The sequence below is a fragment of the Cnephaeus nilssonii genome (genome assembly GCF_951640355.1).
Source record: "Cnephaeus nilssonii genome assembly, chromosome: 6".
NCBI lineage: Eukaryota > Metazoa > Chordata > Mammalia > Chiroptera > Vespertilionidae > Cnephaeus > Cnephaeus nilssonii.
In genome coordinates, this window is record NC_137077.1 from 93,055,369 (window position 1) to 93,068,406 (window position 13,038).

Genomic DNA, 13,038 nt, shown 5'->3' on the forward strand with positions numbered 1-13,038 from the left:
ACAGTGAGGTCACCTGCCGGTGGAGTCTGGAGGAAGCCCCCAGGGCTTTGTTTTCCTTAAAGCGATGCGTGTGCCTCTCTGCTGGCCGTGGGGCAGTTCTGGGACAAGAGGACAAAACTGAAACCCCCTGCCTGGTCTCACTCGGACTCCAGCCCATTAGGACTGATGTAACTTCACCAGATCTTTCAAGCTTCTGTGTAACTCCTTTAATTTTAGGCATTTGTGTACATAAGGATTCAATGCCCACTGCTTTCTCTCTCCTCCACTCTCTCACACACACACAACCTGCCTGAGAAAAGCATGATGAAATTTTCAATGTCAAGTAATACTGACTTACCTCTTCCCAATCAGTGTCTACTAACATTGACCTCTGACTTAAAAATGGCATCCAGGGGCCAAATGCATCCAACGCTGTTTCTCAGAGGTGCTGAGAACCGAGTTGGTATGCGGGTGTAGGGCAAGTCCCCCTGAAACTGAAGTAACACCATCCCTACTTTCACCATGCCTCGGTGTCCTTGGCTGTACAACGGGCAAAACAATGCCCAAGTCCCAGGGCAGTGGCAGGAATCAACTAGGTCAGTAAATGAAGCTGGCTTCTCCTCCACGTAGGAGCTGCCTTGCCCTCTCGATCCCCGAATCCACCCAGGTACCTGGAGTCCTTTCTCAGTGGGAGCGATAGCAGCCTTTGGCCGCTGACCATTCCTGCCCCCTCTGCCTTCACTGTCCCCCCCCCGACTCCACTCCTCCATGCCAGGCCTCTTCCCCTTCTCTTCCTCGGCCTGTGCATTCTTCCTGCTGACCACTGTCTGGCTCAGATCCACTCCCACCGTTTAACTCACAGTTGGCGGGGCCTGGTCCAGCCTCCATCGCCAGCCCTGACCTCCCTTCTGGGCTTCCCTCTGTTCATCTCACTACCCACAGGACAGACCTGTCTCGAATCCAAACACGGAACCCCTGCCCCACCCCTGCATGCTGTCTTTCTGTATCTGTTTACGGCACTAGCACCCACTGGTCACCCCAAGGCAGAACTTGGAAATTACCATCTTTCTCCCAACATCTGGAGGCCGACTGAGACCTGTAGTTACCACTGAGCATCCTTCACCCCCAGCCCTCTCCTATCCCGTGGCATCTTCACTGGACACCGTCTCCCTAAATCAGCCGTCGCCAACCGGTGGTCCGCAGACCACTGGTGGTCCGTGAGGTCCACAGGTTGGTGACCGCTGTCCTAAATCACCTCCCTGCCTCTGCTTTCCAACCCTCCCTGTTCTCTGCCACTGGAATGAGCTCCTAAGCAGATCTGCCACGTCCCTTCCCTAAAGCCTGTGCACACAGAACGAAATCCCAGCTTCCAGCACTGTGGTCTCACACACCTCGCATCACACCCGGCCAGCAACCCTCCCGCCCTGCGGTGCGGAGTTAACCCTCCAGAGCCCCCCTGGGCCCTGGACTCCTGTGTGCTGCCTTCCCACCCGCCCCCAGGAAGGGCCCCCGGTCCTGAAGGCCTTTCATCGCACGCACACACGCCTGCTGCGGCACAGTTCACTCAGGTGTAATGGCACCTTGCCTTCCCTCTTTGACCATAAGCGCCTTTGGAGGATTCACACATTTCAGGTGGTCTTTCCCGGGCATAGGGTAGGTGGCTCAGGTCATCTCCCCTGGACTCTTACAGAGGAAATGGCCACAGCCCTCTATTTTCACTCCCGTCTATGGTACCAGCCTGAGTCCCTGGGAGCCAACCTTTGAGAGGCAGACTTGGTTCCTGGTGCTTCCACCCTCCCCGGTCCCAGCCCCCCCCCCCACCCCTAAGTTAGCCCCCCTCTTTCTGCCCAGCTCCAGGAGGGAAACCAGTTTGGGAAGTAGGCGGTTATTAGAGTAAACAAACAAAAAGTGGGAACTGGCTGCCTGGCAACCTTTATAAGAATCCTTTTCTGATTACAGTCACAGCAAACAATGGGCTATTTACTAGCTCTTCTGAGCTGTCAATTAGAGGAGGAAATTGTTATCTACCCCACCCCAGAGGGTAGGCGGGCCTAGGGCACTAGCAGATCTCCAGGGAAGGGGCCTGCCTATTCCTTGGCCAGCAGCAGGGAAATGAAAGGGGAACACATTCTGTTCATCCACCTTCCATCGTCTGTGCAAAAGCTGCCACTACAAAATAGGACTTCTCATTTCGGGTGTTGGCTCTATCAGTCCTATTCCAGCGTTTAGTGACGGTTCATTCAAGGGGCCCCTATTTGCTTCCCTCAGAGTTTCTTTCTCATAACTGTCCATGGTCTGATCCAGCTCATTAGTGGACAAGTTATTACTGAAGTCTATCAATGTCCAGGCAGGAAATGAGCTATGAATCCCACAGACCCTACTGACACACTCCCTCCATTAAAAAAAAAAAATCCTATTCTAACATGGAAATGCATTGCTAGAACCAGTTTGGCAAATTAAGTTTAATATACAGATACAAAAAACAAATATAGATTCACAGCATTTACAAGAAATCATTCAAATAACATTGTAAATAAATTTTTCTTTTCTTACAAAAACTTCATTCAACAAAAATACATATCAAGTTACAGCAACCTGTACACATCTTTCAGCTGTCAACAGCCAAGTCATCAGTTCGGAAGCTGTCACAACTTATACAGGTAATGTCATCTTGACATTGATGAGTTAACATGAAAAGGTTCCCCAAAGCTTTGCAAAGTAGGTAAGTCAAACATGAACGATGCTGATACTTAGAAAAATGACCAATTATGAAATCACAGAATCAATTCAAGTATTTTCTAAGTACCAATGCTGGAACCTATGGAATAACTAAAGACAATATTGCTACATGTGTTGTAGCTCAGTATGTCTGCATCAAATATTTAAACATTTTGGTTTTTCAAGATCAGATAGTTTTTACTTATTTTTTCCCCCCCAAATCTTTGGAATTCCACTTCGATCACATCCATCCAGAGAGCAGCATTAGCCAGGTGAGCCTAACCGGGAGGACAAGCTGTAGGTTACGCTTATTACAGGGACAACTGTTTCTGTGCCGTCAGACCTTGTTGATTTGTGTCCCGTAGCCTTGGAAGGACATTTATTCACGCTGCTGGCACTGGCCTGGGAGGAACACATCTGTTTCTCTCCTCAACAATCGCCACCCCCACCCCCCGAACTCCAGGTAATCAAGCTGATTTTAAGTAAGTTGATTTTTATTGAGGAATATCAGCAATTTGGGCACGTAAAGATTTCCAACTGGTAAAATATTGCGTCACATGGCTTTTACAAAAGATTTTACAAAAGAACAGGCATGGCGTTAATCTTCCTCTAGATTAGGTTTACAAAGACACAACAATATTCAGAACTAGCAGGGAGATGGAAGTGAAATGTTTCCAACTACAAAGTCAGATCTACCAGGTGAAAAGATCAGAGCTCCCCGAAAACTAACTGTGCAGATGGTCCTGTCTAACCGCTGGCCAGCTGCTGCCATTCCTTTTCCAGTCTGCAGGCCAAAGACAAAGAATGCTACTTCTCCAGGGCTTTACAAAAATTCTACTCTATGGGTCCTTACAGCTACCGCAAGGCTGTCCGAGTTTTAGGCATGATCAACATCGAGAAGGTTGCTCTTGACCCAACTATCTTTCAACAGAGTTGGCAAATTCTGAAATATGAATAATAGTATAAGTAAAATTCATCAGAATTCTATATCATCTTTTCTTTTGGCGGGGGGAGAGTTTTCACCATATTATGCAATGTAAGGTTAAAAAGAGAGAAAGACAGAGAGAGTGAGGTTCCCAATGAAATTCATACACACTCTGTATAGAAGGCTCTTTGCTTTTTCTCTATTTTCTGAGTAGAACAAGAAGGAAGTTTGGCAAACCAAAATTAGAATACTTGAGCCACCTATTCTTGATAGAACTCAGGCATTTGGTAAAACAACTGAAATTGGACAAACTTAAATCCTAACATTTAAAATCTATTTTAGCAGTTTTCAAAATCACCAGGATCCTCCAGAACAGGTATTGATCAGGCGCTTCTCACAGGTACCAAGCTGGCAGGGCTGCTGGGCCGCATGCCCTGGTGCCCGCGCTTCCTGCTCCTTCCTGTTAGGAGGCCAAGTGGGAGGTGGGACCAGAGCTAGGGCTCAGCTGGGAAACAAACCAGGACTCGTCACAGAACTTAAAGCATTTCTTCATTGCTCCTTAATAAATATTAGTAAATGGAAGCCCTCTGAGTGGTTCTTTACTTGCTGAATCCTCACTGAAAATATAACCTAAGCAAATAACTCTATTTGCTTCTTTAACGTAATTCTCTAATATTATAAAACACACACACACACACACACACACACACACACACACCCCACAGCCAGCCGTTTAAAACTGCTGTGTATATGAACAACTCTTTTAGCACAGAGACCCTACAGTTATTCCCTAAGGAAAAGCATATTTAGTATAGTTTATAAAATATATAATTTTTGTTAATAAAAATGTCAGTTATATAAACACAACTAAAATTGAGATGTGTATTCAAAAACGAAGCACACATGCACGCACACGCTCGTGCACGCAGTCCCTCACAGCACCTCCTGAGAAGCTTCCTCACAAAGGCAGCCTCTATCCTGGGACACTCCCTGTGAAGGCCACGGAAGCAGCCCAGGGACGCCGGCCATGGGCGGCACCACCTTCCAGCAATACTGCCTAGAAGTGAGCACACGGAGGTGCAGAGCAGGCTCGAGAACAGGTAAGAGTTTGCTTAGCATACTAGTAATACTCTCCAGGCCCATCCATGCTGTTGCAAATAGTAAGAGTTCTTTCTTTTTTATAGCTGCATAGTATTCCATTGTGTAAATGTATACTAAGCAAAATAAGTCAGTCAGAGAAAGATAAGTATCACATGATCTCACTCATATGTGGAATCTAATGAACAAAATAAACTGATGAACAAAAATAGATCCAGAGACAGAGAAGCACAGAAACAATGGTGGAACCTCAGAGGGAAGGCGGGGGAGGGTGCGGGGGTGGGAAGAGGTCAACCAAAGACCTTGTATGCATATATGCATAACCCACAGGCAATGACAATAGGGTGGTGAAGGCCTAAAAGGGGACATATGTAATACTTTCAACAATAAAGATTTTTTTAAAAATGAAAAAAATAAAATAAACAGCTCATAAGAGATTAAAAAAGAACCAGTAAGAGAGGTCCAAGATTGCCTCTTCTTGTTGCAGGTCACCATCTCCTTCCGGAAAAGCTCTGTGTGTGTGTGTGTGTGTGTGGGCGGGGGGAGCCACACACCCAGAGACTCAGACTACACCTCTGTGATTGACAGTACAGGTTTGTTTATTCTTAAGCATGGGCCTAGTAGAAAAAAGAACTTTCCAAGAGTAGCATACAAAAAGGAGATTTTCAACTAGAAAAACACAAATTGAGTCATACAGTACCCTCCCGCCCCATCCAGTGCACTAAGTAAATTACAATGGCATCTCTCTTGCAGAGCCTGTCTTCTCCAGACACATTTTAAAGTTTTTTTCATCAAAATTTACAATATAGACAAAGACTAGGAGAAAACTGTTGACAGGTATCAGCCCATGTGGCCCTCGTTAAAGGAAGGCTGCTATCTCTGCGTCTAGATATATTCTGTTAAGGCCTCTTTTATAAAGAGGGAATCTTCAGAAACCCGCTGACATGCAATAACGGCATGGTTAGCATACTGTTTGGATTAATGCAACCAAGTGGGCTCCTCACGGAGCTGATGGGCTGCTTTGAAGCTCAAGCTTTCTCAGGGGATGTAAATGTCATTATAACTTCATTGGTGAGGGAGCCAGGAACAACTGATTGAATGAGAATGCCTTTCAATCAGTGCATTTGCATATTCACTTTATCGTGGAACTAAAGTGAATGGGTTTTTACATTGCAAACGGCTGTTTGAATAGAGTTTTTAGGTGATGAACCAGCAGACTGGGTTCTGCTCCCAGAGTTACCAGCAGGGCAGGAGAGTACTGACTAGAGAAGGATCGATCTAGCGCCATCTCGCCTGCCACAGGGTTTCCCCTCCTCCCTCGCTCCCTCCCGGGAAGCAGCCTCACCCTAGGAGGCTGAAGTTACTGCACTGTAGGCCTCCCTGCTTCCAGACGGGCTCATCCTGCTTTCCCCTCCAGCCTGTGTGGGGAGGAGCCTACAAGATGAAGCCTGCTAACTATCATGTGGCAACTGTGTGGGTTCACGTCTGCGCTAAGTCCCCTAACACTAAGGAAGAGAGGAACGGATTACCGCGCCAGTGGCCAGTGACGTCCCAACCCCAGGACGACCATTCCCTTCAAACCGAATGCAAAAGCGCCGAGCCATCCTGTCCTTCCTCGCAGCACCTGGACCTGAGCTGCCGCACTCGTCACCAGCGAGGCTAGCAGGGTCACTGCTCAGCACTCACTTCAGAGCATGTCGCCACTTCCTCAGTCCCGGCCACCTCGGCACAAGTCACGGAAGCTTCCTGGGCACTGGGGAGATTCTTCACCTTCTCCCCCTCCCAAGCAGGCAGCTGTGTCTGAGATGGAGGGCGAGTCCAGGTCCTTCTCTTCTTTATTCTGCCCCAAAGAAGAGCACTGGGTCCCACAGACTGTCCCTGGACTGAGCACAGAAGGAGCAAAAAGGTCCTCTTCACGGCCACAGGCCGAGGTGCGGCCCTCCCGCTTTCATTTCTTGAAAGGGGTGAGTTTGTTGAAGGTGTGCCAGAACAGCGAAGGCTTCCGCTTGGGTTCTGCCAGGGCAAACACCTGCTGCTGAGGGACGCTGGTGGGCACCGTGACATGGCGCTGGTGCATGGGGTGCAAGCTCTGGTGTGGTGGGGCCACGGGGCATCCACTATAACCTGACTCAAGAGAGGAGGAAGATGACACATGGAACGAGAGTCACTTATTAACAACAACAACAAAAAGTGCCAAGACTTGAAGTTCTTAGCCGATTCTCAATTCACATTCACTGAAAGTGTATCTGACAGCTAGCGTAACACGCTGTGTGTGGAGACAGGACATAGTTTATCTCACTGAATCCTCACGAAAATCCTCCCAAGAAGGTACCATTACAGGAATGTGACTGAGAAGAACACGGAAACCAGAGAGGTTATGTGAAGCTATAGTCACACAGCAGTAAGTGGCAAGATTAGAACTAGACTGCTATTTGGGATGAGAAGCTATAACATCCTGCTCCTGCTCGGCCCAGCGCCTACTCTATCACTTACGAGCTGTAACTATTTGGGAAATCAGCTGACTTTCCAGTGCCTCAGTTCCCTAAATCTAAAGCAGGGATACCAGTGCCTACTGGGGTATGAGAATTAAACGAGTTAATGTAAGTAATGTGCCTAGAATAGTGACCCAGATACCTCATCAGTTTAATCAAAACTGCTTTATTAAAGTTGGTATTTTAAATTTGTGCAGGTCATTAAAAAGGCGTATTAAAATTAGTTACAAGACCACACAGTAACTGTGAAAGTCAGCACGATAAGAGGACAGCGTGTGGGTTTTGGAAGGAGCCAGGACCTCAGTTCAGAATTCATCCCTGCCTCTGACTTGCCATAGGCTTTCCATATCTGCCAGGATGACAGGGAGGATGAAGTGAGATAACTCATGAAAAGTGCCTGCCAGGTGACCATCAGTTGCATTTTCGGGGGCCTCACTGCTAAGCTAGTGACTCTTGGAAGATACAGAAGTGAGTAAGTTCTAATAAATTGATATTTATTGGTCACTTGACATTACAGTGAAGATGTAAAAAAGAATACGGTGGGTTTTTCTGCCTTGAACATGTTTATAACATAGGAGGGAAATTCTGCATTTGAGTGGTGGGAGCAGGAAAATGTTGAGTGTTATTTTGGTAATGAATTTGTCTTGGTGCAGCAGTTGATGGCTTATCCAGTCCTAGGCTGAACTGATCCTTCTTTTTGCATTTTCAGTTAGGAAAATACTGAGTAGGATAAATGTCATAGGGTAATCCCTCTTGGAGTCAATCTGAATTAAGTTTATAAAATACTAGGGGCCCAGTGCACGAAATTTGTGCATGGGGGGGGGTGTCCCTCAGCCCGATCTGCACCCTTTCCAATTTGGGAGCCCTCAGGGGATGTCCTACTGACGCCTTAGGCCTTCTCCCCGTGGTTCTCTGCTCTCTATGGACCTGCCTGCTTGACGCCACCGCAGGCCCTGGTGTCTGCTCTCTGTGGGGGCCCTGCGGGGGACTGCTTGCCCCTCGCTGCCACGGCCAGGGGTAAGCAGGGCCCTGCTGTCTGCTCACTTGCTGCGGGGGACTGCTTGCCCCTCACTGCCGTGGCGAAGGGACAAGCAGTCCCCCGCAGTCTGCTGTCTGCTCGCTCGCTGCGGGGGATGTTCCCGCCCCACCCCCGGCTGCTCGACACCTGCATTCCGGGACCCTGGCTGCTCCAGGCCTATGCGCAGCACTACAGGCTCAGACCCAGGCCGCTTGGTGCTGGTGCACGTGCAAGCGGCCGCCCCACCCCCGGCCGCTTGGTGCCTGCATATGCAAATTAACCCGCCATCTTTGTTGCCTGTGGCAATGGAGAAAGCAAAGCTTTCTGCACACCCTGGCCGGGCCCAGGCCTCCACTTAAGGCTACAAAGTTTCAATTATAGAAGGTGAATTAACCCAAACAGAAATGGCTGCCAGCCGTGGAGCATGCAGGAGGCTTGGCTCCACTCCAGGCTACAAAGTTTCAATTGTAGAAGGTAAATAAATTCCAGATACCAGGGCCTCTGCTTGGGTCGCCAGGGGGCGTGGCCGGCCTGCAAACCACCACAGGCCCCTTGCTCAGGCCGCCATTCTGTTTGAATTTGTTTACCTTCTTTAATTGAAACTTTGTAGCTTGAGTGGAGGCTTAGGCCTGGCAAGGGCATGCAGAAAGCTTGGCTTCCTCGGTTGCCTGGGAAACCTTGCTCTCTGTGGCTGTAGCCTTCTTGGTTGGGTTTATTTGCAAACTCGCCCTGATTGGCTGGTGGGCGTGGCTTGGGCATAGCGAAGGTGCGGTCAATTTGCATATTACTGTTTTATTAGGTAGGATATGCAAAAAACAGAAGTACTAGTACATTCAAACCAAATGCTCATTATGGTAAAACCGTCTGCTATTTTGGATCTATCATTTTGAGTTTCATCCACACTCCTCTCCTTCATTCAGAGTTGGTCATGTGCTAACTTTGAGCCTTCCCCCAATTTTAATTCCAATGCTGAAACACATTACAGAGAGGGAGGCTTCTGCAGAACTTACCTTTTGACTTTCCATGTCCTGCCTTTTGAGCATTTAACATGGCAAGTTTCTTTTGATTTTCGGAAATTTCCATTCCTGTATTTAGAAACAAAGGTAACATGTATTCAAAACAAGTGAAAACATTTTAGATTAAAACTTGCACCATAAACCATATTACCCTGAGATATTCACCATAACCTGAAGCAAAGAACCTTAGTCCTTGAGGAACTAGAAGAGGTCGGAAGACTGGATAAGAGAAGGAAGGAGCCAGGACTGTCGCTAGGACACCGGAAAGACTGAAATGGGGCTGTTGGGAAGGATGCACAGACTCCCTGTGCAAACCCAGATGTGTCACATACACTCCCCCTGTTCTCCCCCTAAAGAACAAGGCTCTGGGAGGAAGGACAAATCAAAGGGCCGCGGGTCTGCTCACTCACTGTGAAAGCTGAGTGAGTTTTGATTGTCTCCTAAACAAAGGTATTTGAGTAATGGGAACTGAATTTTGTACCCCAACTGTAGAGAGCATGAGGAGAGAAGCAAGGACAGAGGCAGAGGAGCCACAGCTGCCGGACTGGCCCTGCCCTGGGGGAGGCCTCCACCTGGTGGAAGGGGACCTGGGCTCTGCATTCTGCTGCCTGGGGTCACTCTGCTCCCTATGCCTTGACTCCTTGACATGCTCAATATCTGTCCCTAACGAGTCCTCCTTCAGGCTCCACACACTGGCCCCCTGGCTTCTACTGCTCTGAGGCCTACTCTGGCCTTGCCTTATTCCCACCCTCCATGCCCCGCCTGGCCAATGGCACGATATCTAGGATCAACCTACACACAATGTACTAGGCACCCAGGCTGACAGAATATACCAGGCAAGGGCCTGGGTCAGTCCCATTTTTGTCCATTCTCACCCAGGTCACAGATTTAATGGCTCTAGGAGTGCCACATGCAGGCATCCCTTCATCCCTTCATCCCTGTATTCATTCATTCATTCATTCATTCATTCATTCATTCATTCCTGTCTCTCTTTCGAGCACCAGCAATAGGGAAGTGCTGAACTGCAGTGGTACATCAGGTCCCTCCTTGCTGCTCCTGCCAAAGGGCAGCACTGAGAAGTATTTAGAATGCCCTTGTAATATGTGGTTCAATCTGATGAAAAACCAAAACACTCCAACTTACAAATGATTGCAGGGTCTGCACTAGACAACATGACATGACAGGTAAGATTAGCATTTTGTGGCTCTCTCATTTTGCATTTGAATATATGTGGCCTTAAACTATCTGAAGAATTCTCGGCATGATGGAGCGATGAGCCTTATTCCAATGAGGCCTGAGAGTCAAAAGCTGCACCAATGTATGGAACTGGCTTGGGATCAGCTTTCTTCTTGGAATAAATACAGGATACTTAGCGGAAGGGGCCACCTACAGCAGTGAGCTCTGTTGTCATTAGAGGCCGAGGCACAGGCCAGTGCTCAGCTATTAAGAGTGTTTCAGAGGAGATTCCTGCTGATGGTGAGTCAGCCTGGCTGAGTTGTAAGCCCTTTCTACTCTAATACTAGTACATGATCCATCCCACGAAACCTCCTATCTGAGAGCAACATTTGTGGCCCAGCCTGAGCCAGTGCTGGTGACACACACCATGGGAGGGTCAATGGAGCACCTGCCGGTTTTGTTCTGGCTTTCCTCACGGCAGTGGGCGGGGAAGAGAGGGGGAGGGCCTTCTCCATTCTGCACCACAGCCTTGGGGGTCCGGGCCCAGGAAGGCTGCAGAGAGGAGGATCCAGGGCCCGTGGTCCCTGTGGCATCCTGACTTCCCTTCAACAGTTTGTGCTCAAAACCCTACTGTGCCAGGGAGGCACTGGAGCCCGGCTGAGACTGTGCCCCACCGTAAACACCAGGCTGGAGGGTTTGTCCCATTGGCCAGTGAGTACCTGGAGGGGAGCAGCAGCTGCGAAGAAGACAGTGATCCTGAGTATGGAGAGGCATGGCCTTCACTGCAGTACAGGGCCTTGAGCCTCGATTTTTTCATTTGTAAAATGTGTACAGCAATAGTATCCACGTTTTGAAACTAAATGAGATGCTCTCTGTAAATGTGTAGTAGAGCATCTGGTACGTAAATGTTGCCTGTAGTAATTACATCTGCCACAGCCTGTCTTGTGAGCAAATTTAGAATATTTAGAATTTGCAAATCCTTTTCTTTTCCTAAGGGTGGGAGTTAACTCTGTGGGAGAGGGCTAGGGAATGAGGTTAGAAAGCAGAGGCCAACGAAACCCCGTGGCTCTGAGCGCTGCTTACCCATTTCCCGGTCCTCCTGCACCCGTCTCCTTTCATCCGCACAAGCCTGCAGCCACCTCGCCTTGTCTTCCTGTTTCTTGGCACAAAACAGATGAGCCTCGTCAGTGGTTTTGCTGACGAGCTTGAAGGCGTTTTTCACGCTGAGGTTCCAGTCCTTGTCCCGCCCGTCCTCTAGGTCCACGAGCTCCATGTCATCCATGTCCATGCGGCCCCTGTAATAGAGCATGTCCCTGCGCAGCAGGTCCTTCTTGCAGGACACGAGCTGGTGGTCAAACAGAAAGAATGTCCGCTGCTGGCTCTTGCCTTGCTTAGTGATTCTGGTCAGCTCCCCAGAATGGATCAGTTCGGAACTTCGGTCTAAAATGTCCTGTCCCTAGAGGATGAAAACACACTGTGAGACCTTCCAATGCTTACCTCCAGGTGCCGGGAGCCCTGGCCCAGAAGCCTCCCCAGATTTGCCAGGTGCCCGAGGCCCATTCACAGGTAGCCAAGCCTCAGAGGCCATTTGAAACCTTGGTTTATTAGTCTTCTTGCGTGTGGTTTTCTTTTTTTCCTACTAAATGGGAAAATGTTACAGGGCCTCTGTTATCTGAGGTGTCTTCCTTATCAGAAAGAGCAGTGAAGAGCCTGCTGGACTAACGAATCCGATCAAGGTCTGATATGGCAGCTGACCAAGGCCGATCCTTGGAGAACGAGGACCACAGGTAGGTTTGGGCAGGTGGGACAAACTACAGATGCTCTGGCTTTAGTCAGGCCTATGGCAGCTGCCTGGACTAACGTGTTTAGGATCTTTGGAAACAAAAGGCCAGGTGACAAATTAGCAGCAAGATAATTGGTAAACTTCTGACAATAAATAATCTCCTCAGTGTCAGAGTCCAAGAACGGAAGGAAAACCACACTTTTATCATATTTAGGTTTGGGTCTAATTCAATGGAACTTTATGGTATTTGGCTTTCAATTTTACAAATTGAAGATTTTATTCTCCTTTAATCTCAGTCATACACAACATTTTTTGAAGGCAAAAGCTCTTGACTCCAAAATACCTCTTCTATTTACCTGCCTCAAGCAATTCTGTGCCCTAGATTCTTCACTTACAAAATAAGAGTTAGACTCGGTGATCTCTGAGGGCCTGTCCAGGTTCCAGAAGTCTATAAGGCCTTGAAATACAAGTACTAGTATTTCTTTCCACCTTTCATTACTATTATCTACTTTAGTTAAAAACTGAACTTCTCAGCCCAAACCTTCACAAGCCTTTCGGAAAGTGAGCTTTGACCAATTAGTTTGATGTAGGATGAATCTTGCGTGTTCTAAAAACAATATGAACAGCACCAATTTATCATTCCTAAGAATGGCCACAGAGCCTAGTGGTTAGCAGCATGGACTCTGACGCCAGGCTGCCTGCCTGGGTTTGAATCCAGTTCGGCCACTTCCTAGCTCTGTGGGTATGACAGGCCACTTAACTGTTATGTGCTTTAGCTTCCCCATATGTTAAATGGGTGTGATATTTCCTACTTCATCGGACTGTTGAGAGGA

General features: G+C 48.1%; 1 protein-coding gene across 4 annotated transcripts in view; it reads right to left on the minus strand.

Moving 5' to 3' along the window:
• Positions 1 to 2,582: 2,582 nt before the first annotated feature.
• SPATA13 (spermatogenesis associated 13) overlaps positions 2,583 to 13,038 on the minus strand; it is a 366,978-nt gene continuing 356,522 nt past the window's right edge. For 3 of the 4 annotated variants that reach the window (XM_079774091.1, XM_079774093.1, XM_079774092.1), the window contains 3 exons: positions 11,506 to 11,878; positions 9,241 to 9,315; positions 2,584 to 6,844 (listed from right to left, as the gene is read on the minus strand). In XM_079774091.1, the coding sequence (XP_079630217.1) occupies positions 6,669 to 6,844; positions 9,241 to 9,315; positions 11,506 to 11,878 (624 nt within the window). In that variant the 3' untranslated portion in view covers positions 2,584 to 6,668. Of the gene's footprint in view, positions 6,845 to 9,240; positions 9,316 to 11,505; positions 11,879 to 13,038 lie in introns of all 4 variants that reach the window. The other variant, XM_079774094.1, reaches the window with a different exon arrangement.